The sequence below is a fragment of the Xiphophorus maculatus genome, chromosome 1 (genome assembly GCF_002775205.1).
Source record: "Xiphophorus maculatus strain JP 163 A chromosome 1, X_maculatus-5.0-male, whole genome shotgun sequence".
Lineage (NCBI taxonomy): Eukaryota > Metazoa > Chordata > Actinopteri > Cyprinodontiformes > Poeciliidae > Xiphophorus > Xiphophorus maculatus.
Genome location: NC_036443.1, coordinates 25,131,262 through 25,157,880, shown reverse-complemented (window position 1 = coordinate 25,157,880; position 26,619 = coordinate 25,131,262). Strand labels below are relative to the sequence as shown.

General features: G+C 36.1%; 3 protein-coding genes across 3 annotated transcripts; 1 reads left to right on the top strand and 2 right to left on the bottom strand.

Annotated features, from left to right (window-relative positions):
- Positions 1 to 1,321: 1,321 nt before the first annotated feature.
- Positions 1,322 to 8,735, bottom strand: LOC102225965 (tumor protein D54-like). Its single transcript, XM_005798890.3, has 9 exons — positions 8,540 to 8,735; positions 7,474 to 7,589; positions 7,239 to 7,387; positions 6,589 to 6,636; positions 4,860 to 4,961; positions 2,193 to 2,219; positions 1,924 to 1,959; positions 1,795 to 1,843; positions 1,322 to 1,708 (listed from the first exon to the last, which is right to left on the bottom strand). The coding sequence occupies exons 1-9, from the start codon at positions 8,550 to 8,552 to the stop codon at positions 1,631 to 1,633; spliced, it is 618 nt and encodes a 205-aa protein (XP_005798947.1). The 5' UTR covers positions 8,553 to 8,735; the 3' UTR covers positions 1,322 to 1,630.
- Positions 8,736 to 11,852: 3,117 nt separating this feature from the next.
- LOC102225702 (dnaJ homolog subfamily C member 5-like) lies at positions 11,853 to 19,569 on the bottom strand. Its single transcript, XM_005798889.2, has 5 exons — positions 19,397 to 19,569; positions 17,357 to 17,479; positions 17,056 to 17,269; positions 16,086 to 16,257; positions 11,853 to 13,087 (listed from the first exon to the last, which is right to left on the bottom strand). The coding sequence occupies exons 2-5, from the start codon at positions 17,464 to 17,466 to the stop codon at positions 12,984 to 12,986; spliced, it is 600 nt and encodes a 199-aa protein (XP_005798946.1). The 5' UTR covers positions 17,467 to 17,479; positions 19,397 to 19,569; the 3' UTR covers positions 11,853 to 12,983.
- Positions 19,570 to 21,861: 2,292 nt separating this feature from the next.
- LOC102225438 (glucose-induced degradation protein 8 homolog) lies at positions 21,862 to 25,691 on the top strand. The gene is made up of 5 exons (XM_005798888.2): positions 21,862 to 22,041; positions 22,335 to 22,462; positions 23,523 to 23,719; positions 23,894 to 24,091; positions 24,522 to 25,691. Exons 2-5 carry the CDS (start codon positions 22,342 to 22,344, stop codon positions 24,693 to 24,695), a joined length of 690 nt encoding a protein of 229 aa, XP_005798945.1. The 5' UTR covers positions 21,862 to 22,041; positions 22,335 to 22,341; the 3' UTR covers positions 24,696 to 25,691.
- The last annotated feature ends 928 nt before the right edge of the window (positions 25,692 to 26,619 follow it).

Here is a 26,619-nt window from a genome sequence, read left to right as displayed (position 1 = left end):
GGCCCACGAACGGCTTTTATACCAGCAGGCGCGTTCGTCCTCAGCTCGTGGGCGGGGCTTGAAACTTGAGGACGGGAACGTGCTACCCCCGCCCGTGACACGCATGAGGTGGCCACGGTGACACCAGTGCGCTTAGGGAGATTACACAGGCTTTACTTAACCCGACCAGTGCAGGACTTATCCCCGTCCCTGCTCTGAACCCAGACAGAACTAGAAAAGCAGTCATGCACAGAAATGGGCACCGGCTGAGGAAGAAATGCCTTAATACAGGTTCTCAAAAAGAAAATCACTCCAACCAGAATACCATATTCGATACGCATCACCTTCATGATACGTATCCCCGGTGGTCTAGTTAGGATTCGGCCTCGGTTCGATTCCCGGTCAGAGAACTTAAATTTTGTAATTTCAGAATAAATTAAACTTTATTGATCCCCGATGGGAAATCTATTTATTGACAAACTACTCCATTCAAAGCATTAGCAGCAAATATTAGCGAATACAGATAATCATAAGCAATATGAATTTTATAGAAATACATACAAGTGTTAAATTATTAAGTTAAATTAAGTTAAATATGACCTAAATATAAAATAATTAAAATAAGTAAATTAAAATTTACTTTACATTTCGTTATTGAGCCCTTGAAAGGCTGTTGCACAGATAATTGATCCGACTGACCTTATTTCATACATAACTTTCTATTTATAATGAATGAAAATAAGATTCTCCGTTTTTAAGACCTGGGACATGTCAATACTTTTACATTTCAAATTTCCAGATTGTTTATTTAAGCTTCAGGAACTCTAGAAAAGAAAGTAAAGCGAACTTGTAAGCCAACCTAATCAAAAACCAACTATATAAAATAAAAACGAATTATCTAGCGCCACCCAAAGGTACATATGGGATATGTCACTTATGACGTTTCTCAATTACGTTCATGTATTATTGTTACCATTGGATTTATTTAATCATATAAATCACTGTTAAAAATTTTTAAATATAATAAATGTTACTTAGAAAATTATATTAATGATGCATCATTATTACTGTGCACAGATTTATTTAATTATCTTAAAGTTAAAAATGAAATAAAACAGAAAGGCACATGAAATAAGACACCTAATATTTGCTTTTTCACTTTTATTAAACAATTGCATTATTATTAACCTTTTTGATTTACAAATTATAAAACAAAAGAAGCTCCAATTCCTGTCAGATTATATATAAAGTAATATATTGGAGCTATATTTCTAGGCTACTTTAGCAATTTTTTTATGTCCATTTCCAAAATTCATAGAAGTCAACAAACAGAGACATTGAATGTATTCTAAAGCCTTTACTTGAAAAATCTGACATTACAAAAATACCTTGTAGTACATCTGATTTCAGAATATGGAGATACAAGCATGTCAAAAATAACCAGCATATTAAAATGAACACATTTTAAAACATTCAAAGATTTAAATACATCTAAATTATTTTACTTAGACAACTTGTATTGTACATTCAATTTCTTAATCTGCATCAACAAAGAAACTGAAAAAACAAACATGCATATTGATGAGGGAGAGAATTCACTTTTTTTTTTTACTTTGAGAAATTTTTGTGATTTGCATAAAATCGATTCATCTCAGGTTTGGTTGCGTGAGGATCTTCTTTCAAATCCAGACGCCTCTTCACTGTTTGACACGCCTCCAGTCACTTTATCCTTTTAATTCAGAAATAACTGATCATAACTTACACAATATAAACCATATATTGTGTTTTCTATGTTTGTTTAACATTAACACTCACCTTCACACTGCCAACAAGTTCTTCAATAGACTTGAATGTGGATGAATGCCTAAAAATAAATATGAACAATTAAATACTATTAAATATGTTGAATACTAACTTGTTTTTAAATATATTGTGATGTTTTACCTCATAGATGGCACACTAATGGTATGGCTCAGGGTCCTGAGTGGAAAACAATGATATTATTATAAAATGTTTGAGGGTAAATTGTAAATTTTAAGGTGGAAAACTGCTTTTCTTTTACACAACGCTTTGAATTATCACATATTTAAGTTTTAACTGAGCAGAATGTAACAAATATGATCCAAAAACATATTATTATGGGCAGTTACGAACTAAGTAACATTTCTTTATTTACTTCCTAAAATGAAGACGTTTTGAAGCTCAGATCTTACCGTGGCGGGCTGGGAAGAGGCAAGGCTCTGTTGAGTTTGCAGAATAAATGAGAAAAGAAAATGCAAAACAATGTTATTGGATTACAGTTTGAATATTCTTTAAAAACTATAAGGTGATGCTATGCTCCAACTGCAAGGTTATAATGAGGTTAGTAGTCTCTGGACAGCGTAAAATAAATACAAATTATTTAAAAAAAAATGTTCCCATTTAATATTCAATTTTAAAATACTTTATTGATCCCAAAGGGAAATTAAATAACTAACATCTGACAAAACACAACAACAACAAAAACCACTTCTGTGCATCTTATGTCATTAAGATCCAACTTGGCATGTTTGTGGTTCTTTCTTCAAAACGGACTCAGTGGTTTCACACTAAATTTGAAGCTGACGTGTCCAAACCAAATCCAATACCAAATTTTAACGTCACAAGATGCTCATTTTAATGTTTAATTAGTTTTTGTTTTGAAATTCTCACAAACTTACAATTCATCCTCCTAATATTACTCTGAGAGGTGAGTAGAGTACTCAAAAATTGTACTCAAGTAGGAGTAGCACTACCTCGACCTATTTCTAGTAAATTATACTCAAGTGTAAAAAGATATTTGGAAAAAGTCTACTCAAGTACTGAGTAACTGAACAAATCAATCATTTAAAAATTACATCATTAGACGGACCAAAATGTAAACTTAAGCGGATATTTTGGTATTTTAAAGATGAAAAATAAAATAAATATAAATAAAAAAAATAAAATCAGTTTCTTTCAGTATAAAACTTATGAAACATTAACTGCAGGTATGCGTCTGAGTCTGGTGAATTTTTCATTAAAACATGTTTGTTATTCCATTCAGGGGGTAGAAAACCCTGAAATTTTACTCAAGAGTAAAAATACTTGATGAAATTACTCAAGTAAAAGGTACAGTGTAGTAAAAATACATCTTTTCAAAAAAAGTTACTCAAGTAAATGTAATTCAGTAAGTGTAACTAGTTACTACCCAGCTTTGCTCTATTCTGGTAATATGACTTTACACTTGTATTATTTCAATATTCTTCTCACTTTTGTGATTCATTTAGTCTGTTTTTGTAGTATTTGTTTTTCCTCCTTACACTTTTAGCTTAAGTTATCTTCGAAAGTTTTACTTCTACATTATTATTTTTGTTGCGACCCAAAGTGGGCTACTGCCAGACATCCAGAGACCGGTGCCAGAAGGGACAGCCTGTCAGACTGACCTCAGATTGACCTGAGGAGACCTGAGTAAAGGTTTTGCTGTAGCTCAGTGGAAGGAAAAGGTAATTAGACGGTTTGACTCCATCTTCCCCCCTCAGATCCATAAAAACCCTCTGGATAAACCAACCTTTCTACTGGTATGAATGGGACTTGTAGTGTAAAAATATACATTTGTGTTTCTTAAGGTCAGCCTATTTGCATTTTATATTTTTAGAGCTAAAATGTGATTGTAGCTGTAGTTTGGAGCTGGATTGTGAAGACTGAAAGCATTTTAGTTCCCAATTTTCTCAATCTTAGAACAGAAAACATTTTCTTTGAACTTCAGAGACACCGACAAACTCCAGATAAATTTGAGGTTTTGATTAGATGATAGCATTTTAAAAGTTAATTTCCTTGTTATAATACTGTAGCCGTTAGCAGTGGTAGTAGTAGTGGCTAATCAACTGATCAGGCCCAAAATCTGGGTGTAATGATGGACTCAGACCTGAACCTTCAGAGTCACATAAAGACAGTTACAAAGTTGACCTTCTGTCACCTGAAGAACATTTCCAGGATCAGAGGACTAATGTTTCAGCGAGATCTAAAGAAACTCATTGATTATGAGTTTCTTTAGACTCATTGACCTGTGTTGCAGGTCGCAGGTCTGCCTAACAAATTAATCTGATCCAGAACACTGCTGCTGGCATTCTGACTAAAACCAGGAAGTTAGTGTATATCACTCCAGTTCTAAAGTCCTTACACTCAGAGAATAGACTATAAAATACCGTTGGTTTATAAATCACTTAACGATTTAGCACCACAATACATTAACGATCTGCTGTTGTCATAGCAACCTTCCAGACCTCTCTCTCAGATCTTCTGGTTCTGCTCTGCCTCCCCAGAACCAGAACCAAACGTGGAGAAGCAGCATTCAGCTTCTATGCACCACAAATCTGAAACAAACTTCCAGAAAACTGCAAAACAGAGTTCTTTTAAATCCAGGCTAACCCCCCTCCTATTTAAGAGTTGATTTAAAACCTTAATAAATTGAACATTAATCAACATGTTTGATGTGTGTTGATGATTTTGATGATTGCACTTGACAAAATGTAATGTTTGTTGCTTGTTTAAGTAGTTACTGTGTGATGTTTTTATGGTTTAAAGCACTTTGAACAGCCTTGCTGCTGAAATGTACAAATAAACTATTAATTCATTGATCACAGTTACTAATGTGTAAAAAACCTATTTAAAATAAGTAAACAAAGCACACCCAGCCTGGCGGGGCAGACAAATAAAGTCTGGCAGCCCACCAGGCTTATAATACACTGGGATAAACACCTTGTAGAATAATACATTTCAGCATTTGTTTGGTATAAAAATTACATGACTATTTATAACTAAACTATTTATTGAAAGGTTTTTCTCTGTTTTTAATGTAACCCAAATAAAAGTGGGCTGACCTCATCTGCGCCAGCCTTCTGGTGATGGCCACGCCCACGTTGGACAGAGCAGCAGATGTCACCTGGCCGGCTTGAGACAGACCGTCTCGTGTCCTCACGTATCTGCGCATAACAAATTAAATCAGTCACTGCGATAAAACAAAGCTCTGTGGGTTTCCGAATGTTTAACAGCAGCAACCAGTAAACACAGAACAGAAGGCAAACACTGTAAACAGACAAAAATGTTTTCTAGTAAAAGAAAAAGTACCACATGAACATTTTAACTTGAGTAAAACCACATACTTGCTTTTAAGACTACTTAAAGTATTGAACGTGGAAATACTTGTTAAATGTATGCTTCTGTTGTGTTTACAATCTGTGGCAGTTTTCACTTGATTCTGTGCATCAGAAATGCAGAGTTAAATGTTAGAGTAAGAAAGAGGAATAACTATTCCTTTGAAAATTTTGGTTTAAAACAGAAGTAAAACCAATGTGTTATTTTAACTGCAGTAAAACCATTCAAATAAAAGTTGATCGTTTATTTCAACTCCAGTTTGCCATCAACTCCACAGTTTAAAGAAATACTGTATATTCAACCTTAATGGGTCAGTAATGAATAATATTTTAATTTCCTGGCACCATTTGCAAAACTTGGACCCATTTTTTGAAGTAGTTAACTCGAAAGTAAGTAAGTAAGTTATCAATTACTTTAAAACAAATAACGCAATGTGACGTGAATGAAACTCCACATATTTCTGTGAACAAATTACAAAAATATAGTGGAGTTGAAAGTATAGATAATTAATGTAAAATGAAGTGAAGTAAAAGTCAAAAGTAACTCAATTAAATCTACTTAAAACTGCAGTAATCTACTTAAAACTTTTATATTATATATTTTTTGACATACTTGTTGAAACTGTTGTGATGTCAGTATGTTATCGACACAGGTAATCTGTGACAAAAAAAAAAATTAATTCCTCTGCCTTCTCCCAGTGCTATCTAGAAATAACCAATCAGAGCTAGGAGGCGGGTCTTAGCGCTGCCAATCATGTCTGTGTGTGCCATGTGCAGCAGAGTTTGTTGTTTATGCTAAGGTTAGTTAGCATAGCCATCGATGTTTGTGGATAAAAAGTTTTCCTGTAATCGTAAGTAGCTTCTCCACCATCAGTACATTTAGCAGCGCGTTCACAAGATTGATTGACAGCGCTGAGACCCTCCTACTGGCTCTGATTGGTGAGAAAGTAGAGGAGCTTGATTTTTTTCACAGATTATCTGTCTCATACCATCATGCCGTGGTACAGTTTTAACAAATATGTAAAAAACATTTTTTGTAAAAGTTACGTTCTCTAGCTTCAAGTAAAGTAATAAAATTTTATTTAAGTACAGTAACAAAGTACTTGTACTCCGCTACATCCCACCGCTAGATACAAAAGCAACTCGTAAACAACAATAAGCTTCATGTGCGTCAGCTGTCCATCTGGCTGCAGCAGATCCTTCCTCCTGTTTAATACAAACACTGGAGGCTCGTCATGCTGTGACTTTGTAAAGCCGCTGCCTCTTGTGCTAAGTCAGGCTGTGGGGCTATTATCAGGGCACCAATCCTATTTGACCCGGAAAATCCCATCAGACGGTTCTTAGAAGTGATCCCTCTTGAGGAAACATGCACAGAAATAAACGGCGAAGAGATCCAGTTGTTTTAAAAAGTGAATATATTTCTGGGGATGATTAAATTGTGATTATATGGACTCACACGCTGGAGTTGCTGATATCCTCCAGAGTGGCAGAGGCTGTGAGATATCTGAAACGACAGGACATGCAAAGGTCGGCTGATTAGTGTGCTGACTTAAGAGGGCAGCCCTGATTATCGCCAGGTTGCCTCTTTTGGTTATGTAACCATAGCTGCATTTCCATTGTCCATAAAATTGCACAATCTGATATTTTGATAATAATTTTGCTTAATAGAAACACGGCAACACAGATTTTCTGATACGTTTTGGTGCTAGAATGAGGTGGTTTTTGAGCCATATCAAAATTGGTTTATTTTGCAAAACTGAAAGGAAAACCTTTTTGGCAACAACCGGATGATAATACAGGCGCAAACCATGAAGGAGAACAACAGGAAGTGATTGGAGGATGATTGAGCAGCATGTTTTTTAACGACTTACAGCATGAGCAAACTTATTCACATGTTATTTTAATCATGTTTCTGATTTTGCGAAACTGTGTTTTTCCAACAACATTTTACTTATGTTTGGAATGGAAATGCAGCTTCTGTCATGATAAAACAATGCGTAATAAAACTGGCTCTATGGTACATCCACACCTTAAATGGCTGAAAACTTCACTGAAATTGTATATAAATCTTAGTTTCTGTGTTTGTGAACGTGTGGGAGAACGTACGGAGCTGAGGTCTGGACTTCCTGCCAACCTTTGGAGAGATTCTGCTTCACGTTACTGAGCGGACTCATCCCCAGCTGCCTCCTGATGTCTGCTGCATACTTCTCTTTTGCCAAAAGCACTTGCCTCAATGTCTGAATCTCATCCTCCGTCTATGCAGGAGGAAAGAACAATAAATTCAGATGGGGGGAAAAGAATGTTTTCTGTCCTTGCTTGCCATTGAATTGTGTTACATTACCTTTGTAAGCTCAAAACGCAGCGTGTCCCAGTCATCCTCTCTTAGATTTGTGTGTGAACAGCCATTGCCTGTAATTCTTGTGGAGAAGTTCAGCGATGAAGATGTCCCGTTAAAAACTTAGAGACAGAGGAAATATCAATTTAGACTGATGTGAATCAGGAAGGAAAAGTGAAAAATATAGATTAAGATTCAGCTGTAATGAGTTCAAAATTACAATGTGTTTAAGAATGAGTATTTATATCTCAAATAAATGTTCAAGAGGGATTTGAGATGTTAAAAAAAAGTTACTGATCTATCAGGGGATAGATTAGTGATTAGTTATTTAAAGTAATAGTCAGTAAAAGACAGTCAATAACAGTTATATCTTTATAGCTTTACCGGTTTATAATAATTTTATTTTTTAAATAACTACCATAGATACATTGCTGCAAGGAAAAATTAAGCTTTTACTATTCAGAAATTAAAATTGAAGATACCGTGTATAAAAATAGAAAACGACACAAAAGGAAAAAAGAAAAAAATCATTCTACTAAATATTTCAGATCCACATATGAAAGACTAATTCGAAAAAATGTTCTGTTTAAATAAATTAATATAAAAATATTTATATTATATCATTGTTTTTCCTGAGGTTCCGGCTTCGAGAATCACATTCGGTTTTTCTTGAATTTAAATTATATTTCTAACGTAATGACAACTAAACTACTTTATTTAATCAAGAATTTACGTTTGAGACGACGATTTCGACTCATAATTGTAATTTTAGCAATAAATGTAGATTTATAAGAAAGTTGCATGTTATTATTCACTGTAGTGTTAAGCATGTCGGAGCTGCTATCCTCGGTGCTGAACTCCTCCCTCACTTTCTGCTCACCAGCTAACAGGCTAGCCGGCTAACGGCTAACCTGTTGCGTGCTATGCTAACGTCAGCATAAAGTCACCAAAACTAGCAAACGACAAAAAAAACAAACAAAAAAAACTACTTGTCATTAACCCTATAAAACCAACCAAACGCAGACATATAATAAAAATGCAATACCGTATGATCAATGCGAGTTGGTCTTACCTTGTCGGCTCATCGCTGCTTTGTTCACTTCGAAGTGTTTTAATAAGCTAACCGCTGCCAAATGTCTCCATCCAGTTAGCTGAGCTCAGAGAATAGCCGGGGGTAGTCTGATCACTGAGGCTATTATTGGTTTCACTCTCTCACACTCGGTAATCTCGGTAATTGACAACAGCAGGATATAAAGAGATCACTATAAACTCATGCCAGCTTCAGGTATCTCTGTTTGATTTCACCATTTCGTCCCTACACATAATTAATGTGAACACACTTGGCATCGTTTAAACTGAATACAAACTCTTTAAAATATAAATGGTTATCAAATAGATTCAATTATAAAAAAACACAACATTTGACTATTTATCTTTTGCTTCACTTTATTGTTTTGGGCATATTTGGCATATATTTGTCAACACTAGTACACAAGGCAGTGTTTTCATAATCATAAAGGAACAACAAATAAGAGAGATGTTGTAAACCAAAATATTTTCAATCCTGTTTCGTAATAGTTCAGCATTGAACAGATTATTTTCTGAAGATTTCCAGAAAAATTAAAGCCAAAGACAAGTAAAAACTGCATCACTACGTTATTTATGCACAAATGCCTCAGTGAAAACACAAAAACGTGATTATTTCACAACAAACATGATGTCATCAAATGAACTTTAGAAGACACACATTATATGATGCACTAAATGTATCACATAATGAAAGCAACCCAATAACTTAAACATATTCATATTTAATTTAACCCTAGTTATATCACAGCCCAGATAAATTCAATTATTGAAAGTTGGTGGAAAGAAATCCGTAATTTCATCATGTTTGGGATTTTTGCAGCATTCCCTTTTCCTGAGCAAGTTTGTGGTGACAGTGGAAACAAACAACCTTCTTTTAACAAGAAGAACCCAACTCAGCAGGAGTTGCTGTTCAAGGGATTAAAAAAAACAGTACACTTATTCACTAGTGGCTTTTACTGTAGGTTAGACACAATTTATTTTATCAGAAAAATCAAAATAGCCTCTTAGTAAAGACATTTAAGTTGATATTTAAATTTAGTTTGATTTTTATTTGCCTCTGTTTGACCATTATATATTCATTATTTTAGTTTTTTTTCTCACATTATTGTCATTTACTTGAATTTTATTTCACTAAACGGTTTTATTCCTTGGTTATTAATAATAAATGTAGCTTGGTTTTATAAACTCATTCTAAGAATGACAAGTGAGACAAAAACCATTTACTGGTTAAATTTGTTGCGAAACATTTGATGGTTAGCACAGAGCATCTTCATTGATTAAACACAAATCACAATTGAATTTACAAATAAAATGACTTGAATCTGACTATTTAACATCACTGTATAAATATATTTGTCTCCATCTGGTGGTAAAAATTAGATCCACGTAACGAGCAGCTTCTGAAAAAAGCTGCATCAAAGCACAATATAAGTAAATTATAATTCCAATGATGATAAGAAACTTGTTTTATGCTGTGCATATTCTACATGTTATTGTTAATATGTATAAATAATGTTGATAAAGTATCACATGAAAAGAAAGATTAGTACATTAATGGCTTAGATGGTAAAAGAAAATGACAAAACTTTACATTAACACTGACTCTTTTCCACTTCATTTTTTTACTGTATTTTTATGAGACTATTAATAGATTCAGGTGGATAATCACTTTATTTTCTGCCAACTATTAGAATCTTGGCTTTAAAACAAACAAACAAACAAAAAAAATAGATGAAGACATGAGTCAAAATGTTGAGGAACATTTATTCAACAACAGCAAATCAGATCAATGATCCACTTGTTTTCTTCCAGACACACAGTTACCATGCTACAACATAAATGTTTATACTTTATATGGGCTGAGTGTATTTACAGGCAGCTCCAACCATTAAACCATCCCTTACTGGGTTTAATGGTTACATTACAACACCATACCATTTAAAATGACTGGGAGTCCTTCTTTAAAACATAACGGAATATGAAATAAATAAAAAAAAATCAAAAATGCATCATATAACCATTTCACTATAGTTACACTATATACTATTTTTTTGGAGTCATTTTCTGATCCATTATAGTTTTTTTCGACACACAGTGCATTCAGCTGAAAACATTTACAGTAGCATTTTTCAGTATCTCAATGAAAAAGCCATGACAGGAACATCTATGTTGCATTGGGGGGTTACAGGAAACATCATACGAGGGCCACAGAGGTCAACATCCATACCATTAATAGCAGAGGGGTGGGCTACGGGGGCTCACCAATTGTAAACCATTTAAACACATCAGTTGTAGTCATGAAGCTGCAAAAGTAGCAAAGATTAATATGTGGTAAAATATGCAGTACGAGAAAAACGTATCTTTTTTCTCAAAGATGCATTTCGCAGATTCAGAGAGTCAACAATGAAGAACGATCACAGCATCGGACAGAATATCAGGCTCAACAGATTTAAACTCAACGTCACCCAGGAAGAGAGGGACGCGCAACGTTTGGTGTAAAGAGAAAAAAGAAAATCATGTGATGCCATCAACCAGCATGGTTGAAGTGCAGCTGGATAAACTGGAGCTGCTTGGATTAAATCAGCACAATAAAATTAAACTAAATTAACCAGAATAAGGTGCAACTTAATGCAATAAAATAAAGATATTTTATGGCATTAAAATAAAGTATTTTAATGCCATAAAATATTATTTCTGCATTAAAATAATACAACAGAATAATATTGCATTATTTCAATGCAACATTTAAAAAATGCATTAAAATTATTTTCAAATATTTATTTTAAGTTAAATATAATAAATTATTTTATTTAAAATAAAATAATTGTTATTTATTTTATTTTAAATATTTTATTTTAAATAAAATAAATTAAAAATAGCTTGAATGAGATCAAGTGTGACAAAACTGAGATATTGTTGAATAATAACAATAAAATAAAATAAGCAAAAATAAAATAACTGTTTCGATGAGATTAAGCTTTACATAGCTTATATTTACACTATAGCATAAAATAAAAATATAAAAATAAGTTGGATGAGACAAAATGAGGTTAGCATTGCACAATAAAACTCAAATAAAATAAAATAAAATAAAAACTACTGGACGGGATTCATTTTTAATAAGCATACTGTGCTTAGAGCAAAAATAGAAATTAAATAAAATCAGCTTGAATTATGTTCAGTTTAAGAAAGTTAAGCTCCTTGGCTTTATGCAGTAAAATAAAAATAAAATCAGCTTAAATGAGATGAATCCTACAGTTAACCTTAATGTTGCAAGATAAAAAAAAATAAAACCAGGTTGAATAAGATGAAGCTTGGCAACGCTGAGCTTATTGCACAAAAAAATAAAAGATAAAATAAAATCATCTTGAATTCTGCACAGCTTAACTTTGTTAAGCTCCTTGGCTTTATGCAATAAAAATAAAACCAGCGTGGATGAAGTGCAACTAAATAAACTTGTTACACTTCAACAAGTTGTTTTGTGTGAGGTTCCTTCTAATTGTTGCATCCAGAGTTTATGTCAATGTTAAGCTGCTGATATGAAAATATGAGATTTATAATGTAACATGGACCAAATCCATTACAGGAGTTTGCTTCAAAATAATCACAATACCTGCTGCGGTGAGGCGCAGAACGCAAACCTTTCCCTGTTGCATGTAATAGGATATGAAGCTAAATTGAACCCTGGCTGGTATTTATGAACGCCTGTCCACGAATAAAGCTGGGCGCCTTAACGACTTGGATCAAAACCACTCAGGAAGGAACACAGAAGAGACAAACAGAAAACAGTGTCAGAGCTGTTTTTGTGCCGAAAACAAAATCGATCTCAAATTAGAAGTGAAAAGTGCAAATGTGGGGACAGACCAGTCCTCTAACGTTTAATGATGGCACTGACTGCCTGAACCTTCATGCATGTTTCCAACCATCCCTGACGAGCCGCGGCTCTCCACTCCTTCAGCAGAAAATATCTCGTAAACTTGACCTCTTTCTCCTCCTCCTGGTGAGCTGTGCTCATTTTAACATCACTGCACATATGTTATGATTCTTGCTAATAAGTAAAACTGTTGCCAAGGCATAAAGAAATTGTAGGGACAATGTTTTCGACACAGTGCATGCTACACCATGATGCAAACAATGGGAAATGGAGGGAACGGGGACCTGTGTGGTTAAAGTGCAGAAGAAGAACCCAAAGGGAAACAGTTTGGTTGTTTCTCTTTCCTTCTTGCACATGGGGAAAGCATAATGAGGGAAGGAGGGGAGTGGATGTGACTTCATTAGTTCATTTGAAAGGCCATGCTGACAAGTCCACTCTCCTCTGCATGGCTCTTCTGACGTGGAAGGATGGGTTTGCCTTTTTCTTTCATCTCACGGAGGTGGAGCAGGGAAGCAGGCAGGATCCCGTTCTGGGACTGACGGGAGCGGAGGGGTTAGTTGAAGCCGGTGTCGGTGTGGTAGGAGTAGTGCCCATCCGATGTTAGCTGAGTCGTCTCTGTTGCCGACGGCTGCAGCACTATGGGCTCCCCAGCAGCCTCTGTTTGAGAAACACAAACTTCATTTCAATACACAGTTCCCACAAGTCTGAACCGGAAGCGATCCGCGCCATCTTGGTAGGCAAACAGCGCAAAGCATACAAGAGCCATGGCTTCAAGACCAACAAAATAACTTGACCAATTAGCAAGATAAATATATATTAACAAAATGGCTGCTGTCGGGATCGATCCGTACAAGACAGAGAGTGGACACATGTCACACCATACGGACAAGCTGCCTCCGATCTCTTACTATGATATAGTTCACTACTTAGTGAACATGGCTACACCATGGAGGAGTTTCGCGACCTAAAATCTATGGACGCATGCAATCAGTGTTTAAAAGGATTTGTAAAGGACGTACAAACTCTTCCTGTAAATAACAAGATTCTGGTTCTGGCACAGCAGGTCTGTAATTACACACATAGGCTACATGTCCATCTTAGCTTGCAGATAAAAGTTACATTAGCTAAGCTATTTTTTCTAGTTCGGCAGTAAATATCACTAATATTTATCTTAGTGTTACAGAAAGGTAGGCAGAGTACTCAAAAATTGTAATTGAGTAATGTACTTATATATAAGTTATATAGGAACGAGACGAGAACTATCTCTAAGTTTGTGGCTTGTTTATTGTTGTCATAGCAACTACATAGCAACTCCCATGACAGTTAGTTATGCTTCCTACCAAGATGGCTATTAACTACAAAATTGACGTCACATGAGAACTTTGTATAACTTAAATAGAAATGAGGTTACAGCTAGTACTAAGGTTGTCATAGCAACTCCATAGCAACTGGCAACTAAGATGGTTGTTAGTTACAAAGTTTATGGAAGTATGATTCAACATGAGAGCTATGTATATCTGGCTGCTCCAATCCCAACAGAGCATTTAAAGGTGACCGGCTATGTATCATTAAACAGGTTAGGATAGGTCTACGGGCTACCAGTGGTGCCCAAAGTCGGTCCTCGAGGGCTGGCATCCTGCATGTTTAGTTCTCTCCCTGGTTTAATGCACCTGTATCCAATGATGGCTCATTAGAAGGCCTAAGAGAAACACTGACATGCTGAAAAGGTTGTTACTACCAGCAGGGAGAGAACTAAAACATGCAGGATGCTGGCCCTCCAGGACCGACTTCGGGCATCATGGGCTACACAAAATATGTTCAGTACATTTTTTTTTTTTTTTTTTTCTCCAAAGAGTTTTTGCGACAGTAGGCAGACAGGAAGGAGGGTAAGGAGAGGGGGGAAGACATGCGGCAAAGGTCGTCGGGACCGGGAGTCGAACCCGCGATGTCCGCGTCGAGGACTAAGCCCTCAAACGTGGGGCGTGCTAACCCCCATGTTCAATACATTTTGTGCACAAAATCATTCTTAGATAATGATCATTTAGTACATTTTGAGCTTCTTTCAGAATAAGTTGTTTTAGAACCTAAAATGGCTGCAAACACACAATATTATACAACTGTACATCTTAGAAAAGCATTAGTGGAGCCTTCTGCACAACCAACAAGAATGCAGAAATTGATTTTTGGATGGTAAGTTAACAACAAAACACTTGGCATTTCCAGCAGCCATTATTACAGGATTTATTACAAATTAAAGATGAAAATCATTTTGAAATGACAATCCTGGCATTGTAACAACTGTGTTTATACATTTTAGATCTGGATGATGTCTTTATAACTACAATTTCTTAAAAACAGGCAAAATGTAAATTATGAAAGGAAAGCAACAAAATAAAAGGATAAACATTTTCTTGCAATTTTTATCTTTGTAAGAACATTTTGATATTAGAGAACAGCCACTCTACCATCACTGGATCGCCACTACATCTCTACTTGGATTGTTGAACAGTTTTCATGGTCTTGACTTCAGCCTTTAGTATAGCTAAAGGCTGAAGTATAGCTAAAGGCTGAAGTATAATACTGTCAGTATTATATGGTATAATACTGTCACCATAACTCAAGCAAAAACAAATTTTCTCAAAAGCACCTGTTATGTCTTTTATTTTACAGATCACTGAACGGCTTAGCAGCACAATACATTAAAGACCTACTGTTGTCATACAAACCTTCCAGACCTCTCAGGTCTCCTGGTTCTGGTTCTGCTCTGCAGCCCCAAAATCAAGCAGCATTCAGCTTCTATGAACCACAAATCTGGAACAAACTTCCAGAAAACTGCAAAACAGCCGAAACACCAAGTTCCTTCAAATCAAGGCTAAAAATCCACCTGTTTAGAATTGATTTTCAGAGATATTAAATGGAATATTGACCAATATATTTAATGTGTATTGATGATTTTAATGATGGCACTAGACAAAATGTAATGTTTGTTACTGATTTTCACAACTGTTGACCATACAATGTGTTTATGACCATTTTTATGTTTTCACCATGTAAAGCACTAAGAACTGCTCTGTTGCTGAAATATGCAAATAAACTTGATTGGTTGATTGATTACTTACAAAGCAATCAAAGAGTGGCACTCTAACATTAACTCTCATAAAAGCTGAACAGATGTCAGTTTTCAAAAAGAAGCTGAAAATCTTTTTAGGAGCAACACACCTATAACTGAAATAGTTAATTATTGTACATTTTATAAATTTACCAACATTTTGTATGAACTGTGACTCATTTTGTGATGAATTTTTATTGCTGTTTATTCTAACTGTGTGATCTGTCATACATTTGAGTGATTTATATTGCATGATGTATATTTCTAATGTGCTGGAGTTCCATTTCGGTTGCTAAGTTACAGGGCTGGGGTTGCTAGGTAACGGGGCAGTGCCCGTGGAATGTGACTCAACAAATGGGAGGTTTTTTTAAACAGTTTCTTTTCCTGACACCAAAAAAAACCATTAACTTATTCCCAAAAAAAAAATTTTTTTTCAAGCATTTGGGCTGTTTTTAGAAGCATTTGAGTCTTTATGCTCAAAAGGAGTCCAAAAAGCTGAAAATGTTTTTAATTTTAACCCTTAAATGTTGGTTATTTGGGCCTCACCTCTCTCATCAGACTGCAGCTGAGCCTCCAGGTCCTCGGGGGACACGTAGAAGTCCTGCTCCTGGCCCTCCCGAGGCCGAGGTTTACATCGTCCGCAGCAGCAGTTACAGCAGCAGCACAGGCAGCAGCAGAAGTAGCATCCAGTGGCCAGGCCACAGAATACAAACAGAGCCTGCAGACAAACAGGTTCAACAAAATAAAACCTGAAGATCCATCTAAAAGAAAAAAAACACTATCAAAAAGCTTATTTACGTCAGTAATTCACTTCAAAAAATGAGCAATTTATATTTTAAGTTATTTCAAACACAGAGTGAAACTTTCCAAGTGTTAATATTAATTTTGAAGATTATAGTTTAAAGTAAAGAACTACCAAATGTGTTGGAGCTTCGCTGGGGTTGCTAGGTAACGGGCTGGGCTTCGCTGTGGTAACTAGGTGAAGGTCAGAGGCTGTTGATTTGTGATGTTACATTGGGAAGGCTTTTGAAATGGCTCAGTTTCCAGACGCCCAAAAACATTAACTTACAGCCAAAAAAAATGGCTGGGTGTTCTTTTAAACTCATGGGTTGCTATTAGAGGCAGTTGGGACCCAAATAGAAGTGTAAAAATGTGAATCCTTGCTTAATTTTCCCTAGACTTTTTCCTTCCACTAAGCTTTTCATTGAATTACTAGAGACAGCACGCCATAAGCAGTTAGCTTCTTTAGTAATTACCTTTTCTCACGTACCCTAAGTGACAGTTTGATAAATAATTGTGAAGTATCGTTTTAATTTTCTGCAAAAATGAATTTTGGGTTTTTATTAGCCATGATTGGCCCATTATCATCAAAATTAAGAGATAAAAACCAATGAGAGACGTCACGCTAATTTTTTGCATGTGTTTCACATTTTGAGTTGAATTACTAAAGTATAGGTATGAATTTATTAAAATGCACCTTATATGATTACAAGACAATGTTTTTTTCACATCTTACCTTTGCCCACCAGCTTGAAAGGACAAAATAAGTGTTAACATTCTCCTCCCCAAACTGCTCAGCCACATACAGTCCCAGAGAGCCGTATTTATCGTAAATATTTCGCTTCGTGGGGTCATTCAGGATGGCATGGGCGTTGTTTATCTCTTTGAATTTTTCCGCTGCCTCCGGATTGTCTGGGTTCTTGTCAGGGTGGAACTTTAGCGCCAGTTTCCTGTTGCAGAAGGCAGGTTAAAAATGGCCGAACGGCGGCAGAGGGGATTGAATTAGTCTGATTGTAAATCACAGCGCTCAGCCTCACCTGTAGGACCTCTTGATGTCGTCCGATGTGGCGACCTTGTCGACCCCCAGGACGTGGTAGAGAGACTCCCCGGCGGTGGACAGAGAGCGCTGCCTCTGGTGCTCAGCCATGATGCCTCACAGGCTGCACAAAGTGACAACAACAGAGAAAAGCACTGCTACTAAGGTCGGGCGATAAATTCATTCTAACAGTTAATCAAATACTTTGTTTTTGAAGATTTAATTTAAAAATTTTTTTTTTTTTGGGTTTTCATAGTTCACGATGAGTCAGCTCTACAACTGAACATTAAAGCCAGGCTAAGATGTTTTTTAAACATTGGGAGAATAAAGTCATAATACTACCAGAATAAAGTTGGGAATAAAATGGTAAAACACAGAAAAATTTAAATTAAAATGAGGAATGCTCAGCATCTTGTGAAGTAATACCTTACTCTTTTAACACATCAGCATGAAATTATTGTTCATAGCATGACTTTGAAATTATTGTGAAAATACCTGACTCTGTTCAGAGCAAAAATTTACACATGAGCTACTCATGTCATATCCTGATTAACTGATTAGCTTTTTTACATTAAAGCAATTTTTTTCTCATAATTTTAAGACATATTTTCAAGTAAATTTGTGTCTTTTTCTGCTAATATTCTGACTTTATTCTCGTAAATAAACAAAAATTCTCATAGCCTGGCCCACATAATTCATCGTACAACTCACTGAAGAGATGACTGAAACAAAAGCCACTTTTTGAAAATATTTTCCTGTAATTTCTTTTGCAGAAAAGTACGACGGCGTATTAGAACCATGCAAGAAAACAAAAACCATAATTATGAGATGAAAGTCTTAAAATTACAAAAATAAAATCATATTACGAGAATAAAGTCTTAAAATTACTAAAATAAAATCATATTACGAGAATAAAGTCCTAAAATTACAAGAATAAATTCATAATGTTATGAGAATAAAGTTGTACGAGTATACAGTCAGAATATTATGAGAATAAAGTCTGCAACTTTATTCTCATAATATTGTGACTTTATTTCTATAATACCATGACTTTGTACCTGTACGACTTACTTCTCATAAGTTTATTTTATATTTTTATGTATTTTTGTAATGACCTGAATCCTCTGTTGTAGAAAAAAAAGCAAGCAAAAAAGAAAAATCTGTTAACATTTGAAACCTGACATGGTACGAAAAAATCTGAGATTTTATTTTTAAACCCTGTCGCCCAGTCAAAAAATATATAATTTAAAGAAAAAAATGTATTACATTAAAAAAAAAAAATCTTCACTGCTTTTTATTTAATAAATCATGACAATCATAAAGAGGCATTTGATGCTGAGGGCATCAGAGAACAGCTAGTTCTATAAACACAAAGTCCCAACATGCATTTTTACAGAGAAATCAAATCTGTGCAGGTCCAAATGACGAGCTAATTTCATTCACCTGCATTTATCTGTTTTCCCTTTGGGTAATTCACTGTTCTGGCTCATTGCTGACAGCATTGCAGCTTGGCAGGTCCACTGCTTTTAGTAAATTACAAGCTGACATCCTTGCAGGCTGAACAGCTACAGCACAGCGGGATAGATAAAAAATAATAATTCTACAAAGAATACATTTTATTTATTTAATCATTCTCAAGAACCAGGCTGCGTCCAAATGGGTGTCAGCTCGACACAATTGAAGAGCCACTGCTCTGTATTTGAAGCCCTTCTCGTTTTATCGTCACATTTTCACGGAAATCTCATTCATCTAAAAGGTGGCTTTCAAATATTCCTCCTCTGCGAATCTCATTCCCGAACGTAAATTGTCTGTAGGAAGGATTAGAAATTGCGAGTTCAATCCCGGGAGCGTAATCTCTGATCGAGCATCATCAGCTGCACTGCCTCTGCGCGCAGCATCCATGTTGGTTCGCTTCCTGCATGGGGCCTGCTCTGGATCCTCAGGCAGGGATGGATCGTCGTGTTTTGTTCAAGGGCAAGAGGCAGCGTCAAAGGGGGAAAAAAAGGAAGAGAAAATACAGAATAGCAGAGGGAATCCTCACCTTTCAGTCGGCTCTGTTGCTCAATAGGAATACCGATCCGGACGGGTTCTGATGTGAGGCGGTGCAGCGTGACTATGGCCGCATCTCGCACGTACCCGGACCCTCTCTGGCTCTCACTATGCGACCATGGACAGCTGCAGCAGCTCGCTGGCTCCGCCCCCTGGTACCCCACGGAGGACCCGACGTGCGCGTGCACTGACGAAATGATGACGTAGAGAGCGCGCGGTGAGGAAAGCTGTCATTAATAATAATTATTATATTATATTATATTATATTATATTATATTATATTATATTATATTATGTTATATTATATTATATTATATTATGTTATGTTATATTATATTATATTATATTATATTATATTATATTATATTATATTATATTATATTATATTATGTTATATTATATTATATTATCAGAGTTGGGTAGTAACTAGTTACATTTACATGAGAAACCAGGATTAAGTCTAGGTTCTAGTGTGAATGCCTAAAACATTCACAATAATAATTTCATAAAAAAAATCCTTGTTCAAGTTTTTGTTTGTATTTCTTCTTCAGAAAAAAGCAAAACAAAACAATGGCCCACTAGCTTTAACCCTAATTCCAATTTGAGTTGGAATTACCCTACTTCTGAACTAATTCCAGCTCTCCTTCCCACCATAATTTCAATCAAAACTGGAATTAGAGTTCAATCCCAGGAGCATAGTCTCTTGGGATTGAACTCTAATTTCAACCCAAATTTTAATTAGGGTCAGGAGAGTTTGAATTAGGGTTGGAATTACTCTAATTCAAACTCTCCTTCTGACCCTCATTTCTCCTTCCAACCTCTGCCCCTCCAACCCTATTTCCAATTTGGGTTAGAAACCCTATTTCCAACCCAAATTAAAAATAGGGTTTCAATAGGAGTTGGAATTAGGGTTGGGACTACCCTCCTATTTCCAACCCTTCTTACAACTTTATTCAGCCATCCATCCAACCCTCATTTCTCCTTCCAAACTTCTTTCAAACCCTCTTTTCAAACCCCAATTACAACCCTACTTCCAAACCTTCCAGCCAGAACAGTTTAGCAGGGGGGGCCATTAACTTTTTTTTGTTTTGGGTGGGGGGGCAGACAAAACAAGCTTTTACTTTAATATAAACACATAAACAAATATTTATGTAACATTTAAAATAAAATAACCATGTTTATTAATACAAAAAAGGATATAAATAGCGACATGTTTAATGTTGAATAATTGTGCTCAAATTTGCATTAACAACTCATATGTTACAGAAATCTAAGGTTTCCAATCTCCTAAGCCTATTTCTTTGAATGCAAAATCAATCTACTCAAGTAAAAGAAAAAAGTACAGTATAGTAAAACTACTTTTTTCCCAAAAACGTTATTCAAGTAAATGCAATCAGCACAACCCACATTTGAAGATAGATAACAACAATATTAGTAGCCTATTCTTGTTAACAAGTTTAATGTGATTTATTTGCATTAGCTAAGCATCATTTAGCTAACATTAGCATCCAACAGCATTACTCATTTCACTTGGTTAGCTTTGGGGGGGAAACGTGCAAAAGTCTTTGCCTTTTGCTGGTTTGCTGCCATGATTCTAACACACACCAGCGTGCCAATGCACAGCAGCAACAACACGTCTCCGTTGCTGCCGCACAGGTAAAACACCGGTGAGAGCATCTTAGCGCTCATGTTGCGTTTAAAGGCGGCTCAGAAAAACATGTTACAACATGCTAACAATGGATTAAGCTGTTGTAACAACTGAAAAAAGTGTGGGGGATAGAAGGCACTGATACGGCAGTGCGTCTCAATTCCAGTCCACAGGCCTCCCTGCCCCCTGCTCATGTTTTAGATGTGCCTCTATTCCAGAACAGCTGGTTCCAATGATTGCACGACCATCAAGGACCGCAGAAGATACAATCCAGGTGTGTGGCAGAAGGGAAACACCTAAAACATGCAGGGCAGGGGGTGTGTGAGGACTGGAATTGAGAAATACTGTGATATGGGAAGTGCGGGAGCCCCTACTGTATCAAATCGAGATAGAAATAATAGTTCTCATGTTACTCTGAGGTAAAATGAAAGCAATAGTTTCCAGTCCAGGGGGAGAAGGGCATTGGTGACTCTGTGGCAGGCAAGGCCCCCCAGTGCCCACCCATGCCGCTGGGCCTGCTTCCAGCCCTCCTTTATAATCTATTCAACTCTCCTACCAACCTCGGATAATATGAGTTACATCTAATTTCCCTTTTTTTAAAGTTGAATTTTGAATTGAATAAATTTATAAATGTATAAAATTGTGCAAAAAATTTTAATAAATATGAAAACACTATTTGTAGTACTGTGAAACACGCATGGCTACAAAAGCTGTGTAAAACGTTCTCTTATGAGACGAACCTCGTTGTTCCTCAGCAACCGTGACGTCACAGCCACAACCAATCGGAGGCTTCGCAGCTCTCTCACACACCTATCGCGAGGTTATCAAATTAGCCTCGTTAGTCAGGTAGCGGTCGGAGTTGGGTTCTGTACAGGCGTCTGACTGTTTTTTATTCTACTAGAAGCATCGTGACGACTTCACTTGGTTGATTTATTAATTGTTTTTTTCTCCCAGAGTGAAAGTAAACTCAGCGGACCTTGAGTTTGACGGTAAATTGTGAAAACGCGTACAGTATGCTAACTAGTTCCGGCTAGTGCTGTGGAGGAAAGCGGGTTTGTTTTGATCGCCCCGGTTTATTTTTGATGGCGCTTGCAGGGGTTTAATCATGATTCGAGTCGCGTAGATACTGTTTTATTTGCCTGCATCGTTTCGGACTGTAATGTTTGATTCGTCTGTCTGTGTTTATTTTCTAATTAATTAGTTGTTGATACGCAGCAGATCTTGCAGATCCACAGTTTGACCAAGCTGTGTCAGTCTTGCTCATGTTTCGACTCTTCTCCAGGTTCCCAATGATGAGTTATGCTGAAAAGCCAGAGGACATAACAAAAGAGGAGTGGATGGACAAATTAAACAATGTTCACATTCAGAGGGCGGACATGAATAGGCTCATCATGAATTACTTGGTGACAGGTGAGACATTTCTCTAGAAAACAGTAACCCAGTTACCTGAATATTTAGCTTATCCCAGTGCATCTAAAAAAATCTGAATATGATCCAAAGTTTATTTATTTTAGTAATTCACAAAATTTAAACGTATACTCGGAGCTGTAAATGTCAAGTAGCGCTACCCTTTATATTGAGAATATGTCATCATTGTAATATCTATGAGCGCAATATTTGTATTGCAAAGGACTGTTTATAGTGCAATAATTGTTTTCTATCACATTTCAAGTTATGAACTTGCATTTTGCCTGCTTTTGCAGTAATATTTTGTCAGATGGGCAGGGTGTCGTGGCAGCAGATGCTTATACTGGGCACAAATTATGTTGCCCAAAATGCTGAAGGTCATAAGTTGATGAGAAAGAAAGGAAAGAAGAAATCTGGCAAATATCACCTTTGATATCATCAGTGCAATATTTACTTGTTGTCATCATCGCAAGATTGTCTATTGTCCTTCATCCCTGATGTCAAATGTTCATATCTGTTAATTTGGAGGGTATTAGTTACTCACTCTGGCTCTGGAGTGGCCTAACACAAGTAAAGTGACAGTTTTGCCCCATGTCCAGGTTGTGTCTACATTGAATGTCCCCCAAATTCTTGAATAGACTTTGCTTAGTAGCTCATGGACCATTTTTCTACAACATTTTTTCCTTCCATTCAACTTTTCAGCTTAGATACAGCATTCCCTGAATTGACAGCTTCTTGAGCATTTGTTTTGTTTGTGGCTTACCCTCCTTTTGGAGGTTGTCAGTGGCTGTAGGCTGGAAAACTGTCAAGTCAAATATCCAAAATTTGTTTTTTATTCAATATTGTCATTTTTTAGAAAAAGAATATTAGTTTTATTAGCTGTAAGCTATAATCATGAAAATTGGCAAAAATAAGCACATCGATTTAAGTATGCCATGTTGTGTGGATATTACAAGTTTGATATTTCTTTGAACTTAAAGTAATAAACTTTCTCGTGATATTTTTGGTTAATGGAGTGTATTATTTATTAACATATTTGCATCTGTCCTGTGTATATATGAAGAGGGCTTCAAAGAGGCAGCGGAAAAGTTTCGGATGGAGTCAGGAATTGAGCCCAGTGTGGATTTGGACTCCTTGGATGAAAGAATTAAGATTAGAGAGATGATCCTGAAGGGACAGATCCAAGAAGCTATCGCGCTCATCAACAGCCTACACCCAGAGTTACTGGACACAAACCGATACTTGTATTTTCATCTGCAGGTACGGTTGCACCCGACCATTTACACTTATCAGTTGATGTAAACATAACATGTAGCTCTGGTATTTCCCAAAGTTGGTGATAATGTTTTTTTGGGGGGGGGGACATTATATAATGTGAGAAAACAAGATATTACTTGCACATTAACTTTGCATCCTTTATTATCTTTCTTGTAGCAGCAACATTTGATTGAGCTAATCAGGCTAAGAGAGACCGAGTCGGCCCTGGAGTTTGCTCAGACGCAGCTTGCAGAACAAGGGGAAGAGAGCCGAGAGTGTCTGACAGAGATGGAGCGAACGCTCGCCCTTCTGGCCTTCGACAACCCCGAGGAGTCGCCCTTTGGAGACCTGCTCAACATGATGCAGCGGCAAAAGGTCGTCCTCACTATGTCTGGTTGTAAACTATTGTATTTAGAAGTAGGGCTTAAGAGCCAACTGCACCGAACCAGACTGAAAGCCTCCCGGTTACTCCTCCAAATATTGATTTCTGAACTCTTCCTGAGTTAAAACATTACTGTTTCTAAATGAATATGAACTTGTTTTCTTTGTGTTATTTGAGGTCTGAAAGCACTGCATCTTTTTTGTTATTTTGACCATTTTTCAATTTCTGCTAATAAATACTAAATTTTTGCTTGGAACTTCAGAGACATGTTGTCAGTAGTTCATAGAATAAAAGACCAATGTTCATTTTACTCAAACATATACCTATAAAAAGTAAAATCAGATAAACAAAAAATTTTAAATGATCACTTAATTTTTTATTTTATTTTTTAAATGAACAAAGGTTTTCTGTTTTGTCACGCAGGTGTGGAGCGAGGTGAACCAAGCCGTACTGGACTATGAAAATAGGGAGTCGACCCCTAAACTGGCTAAACTCCTGAAGTTACTGCTGTGGGCCCAAAACGAGTTGGACCAGAAAAAGGTTAAATATCCTAAAATGACAGACCTCAGCACCGGCGCCATTGAGGACCCCAAGTGAACGTAAAAAAACGGTCGTCACCTACATGTCTACTTAATTTATGATCCATCAGCGACTGCGTTACAACCGGGTAACATGTTATGTACAGTTTTTTTTTTTTTTTTCACGTCATTTATACTCATCGTGCAAATGGTAGTTGCTGTATTTGCAAAATGACACAAATGATTCAGTTCAAATACAGTTTCTGGGTTTTACAAAATTCAAATGGCTGTTTTGTATATTTTGTCTGTTGAAACCCTTTGATGTTGAATTTAGCAGAACAGGCGTCATTTTGTAGTGAGGAGGGCTGATTGTGTGAATGAAAGTGTTCAGCTCGAGCTGGTGGCTAGTTTTAAGAATCCATTAACAAAATGTGAATATTTTTAAAAAATAAACAGATAGCAACACTTTATTATTGTAATATAGATTTAATTGATGCTACATTTTATGGTTTTATTTATCTCAGTGTGTGAGAGTTTGCTATAAATCAGCTACACACTTTTCAAACCGTGAAATTAAATGTACATTTGCAGTAAATTATCCTGTAAATAAATTATTTCTCATGTTCAGAGACGGGTTGAAATCAGAGAGGGTTTGTTTTGGCGGAGTTGAGTCTCCTTGGCCTTTTCTGAGTGCTGCTGTGCTCCCAACATACTCCATGAGATTAAATTTGGTTTTTATATTTCAGGGTTTTGATGTTGGTTTTGGAAATCCCAGTGACTGACGGAGGATTTATACGCTGCAGCAGAGAAAGGGCTGCTTTGATCAATATTTATAGCTAAAAAGTCTGTTTAATCAAGACCTTCTTCAGACTAAAACTGTTTACTGTCTTGGACTTTTATTTGGTAATTTATTCTGCAAAGTTAAATCTTAACATGTGATTTTATGAGTGCATTTTTTTTTCTGTTAGGATTTTTCACTGTTTCTGCATGTCTGTGTTTACTTTTTTCGGTGAAGAAAAAAGTACCTGTGCTTGTTTATTTTATTAGATTTTATATTAAAGAAAATACCTTGCCACAGGTTGTTTGTCCATTTCTTTTATGGTCAAAAAAGAATATTATTTGGCGGGTTGTGAATCTCCACACATTTTTATTATTTTTCTTACAGTTGTGGTCAGTTGCATACATTTTTTTTTTCAGGGTGAAATGAATACCCAGCAAATTATTTAATTTATTAAACTGTTTGGCACATTAATTTTATTACTAAAATTATACATGCAAGCCTAAATATATGTTTTTATTCGCATTATATGGCTTTTGCCCAGGGCGTCACAACATTGGGAAGCCACACAATCAAAGAAACTTAAAAAAAAAGTCAGTTGTACATCTGAGTTTCCTTATTGCTTATACCTGCTGTATCAGTTTGTTATGATCTCAAATACGCTTCAAAAATTGTTTTGCAAAATATAAAGCAGGTAAAATTGTTACTTCTAGAAAGGCCGTGACTAAAATTTACTTTAGATAATTTGAGAACTATGCTGAAAGTTTGTGTTCTCCAGTTTAGATTAGATCTACCATTTTTGATGAGAAGAGCAGTCAAATTTGAAGTCAGAATTACACCAGTAGGAAGTTTCTAGTGAAACTTTCAAAGTGCATAGAGTGATAAAATTCTGGTAATGTGGAAACTCCGGTAACGACTGCAGTGCTGAGAAACTTTATTAAAAGATACGTTTCAGTTCCTGGTATTCACCAAAAAGAAACGGTTTATATTTAAATGGAAAAGGTGTGAAAAAACACTAACCAAGCAATCAGATTCTTAGAAAATGTTAAGGGCTAACGGTTTATGAATCCGATCACGTTTTATGACTGCGGTTTCCATGGTGACCATAAACGGGGTTCCCCACGTAGATTTTAAGGGGCCCTGACTGAGTTTTCAGCCAAGATGGTTGACTTACATGAGACCAGAAGAGGGTAAAATACCCAAAAGCTATACTCAAGTAAGAGTA

Excerpts from the sequence above, each read along its gene's own strand:
- LOC102225702 (XM_005798889.2), bottom strand. The coding sequence starts at position 17,466 with ATGGCTGAGCACCAGAGGCAGCGCTCTCTGTCCACCGCCGGGGAGTCT. Across the intron at positions 16,258-17,055 it reads TTTCAAGCTGGTGGGCAAAG|GCTCTGTTTGTATTCTGTGG; the intron begins GTAAGATGTGAA and ends GTTTGTCTGCAG. Across the intron at positions 13,088-16,085 it reads GCTGCAGTCTGATGAGAGAG|AGGCTGCTGGGGAGCCCATA; the intron begins GTGAGGCCCAAA and ends TTTCTCAAACAG.
- LOC102225438 (XM_005798888.2), top strand. The coding sequence starts at position 22,342 with ATGATGAGTTATGCTGAAAAGCCAGAGGACATAACAAAAGAGGAGTGG. Across the intron at positions 22,463-23,522 it reads CATGAATTACTTGGTGACAG|AGGGCTTCAAAGAGGCAGCG; the intron begins GTGAGACATTTC and ends GTATATATGAAG. Across the intron at positions 24,092-24,521 it reads ACATGATGCAGCGGCAAAAG|GTGTGGAGCGAGGTGAACCA; the intron begins GTCGTCCTCACT and ends TTTGTCACGCAG.
- LOC102225965 (XM_005798890.3), bottom strand. Across the intron at positions 4,962-6,588 it reads GATATCAGCAACTCCAGCGT|ATACGTGAGGACACGAGACG; the intron begins GTGAGTCCATAT and ends TGTTATGCGCAG. Across the intron at positions 2,220-4,859 it reads AGAAGGCTGGCGCAGATGAG|AGCCTTGCCTCTTCCCAGCC; the intron begins GTCAGCCCACTT and ends CAAACTCAACAG.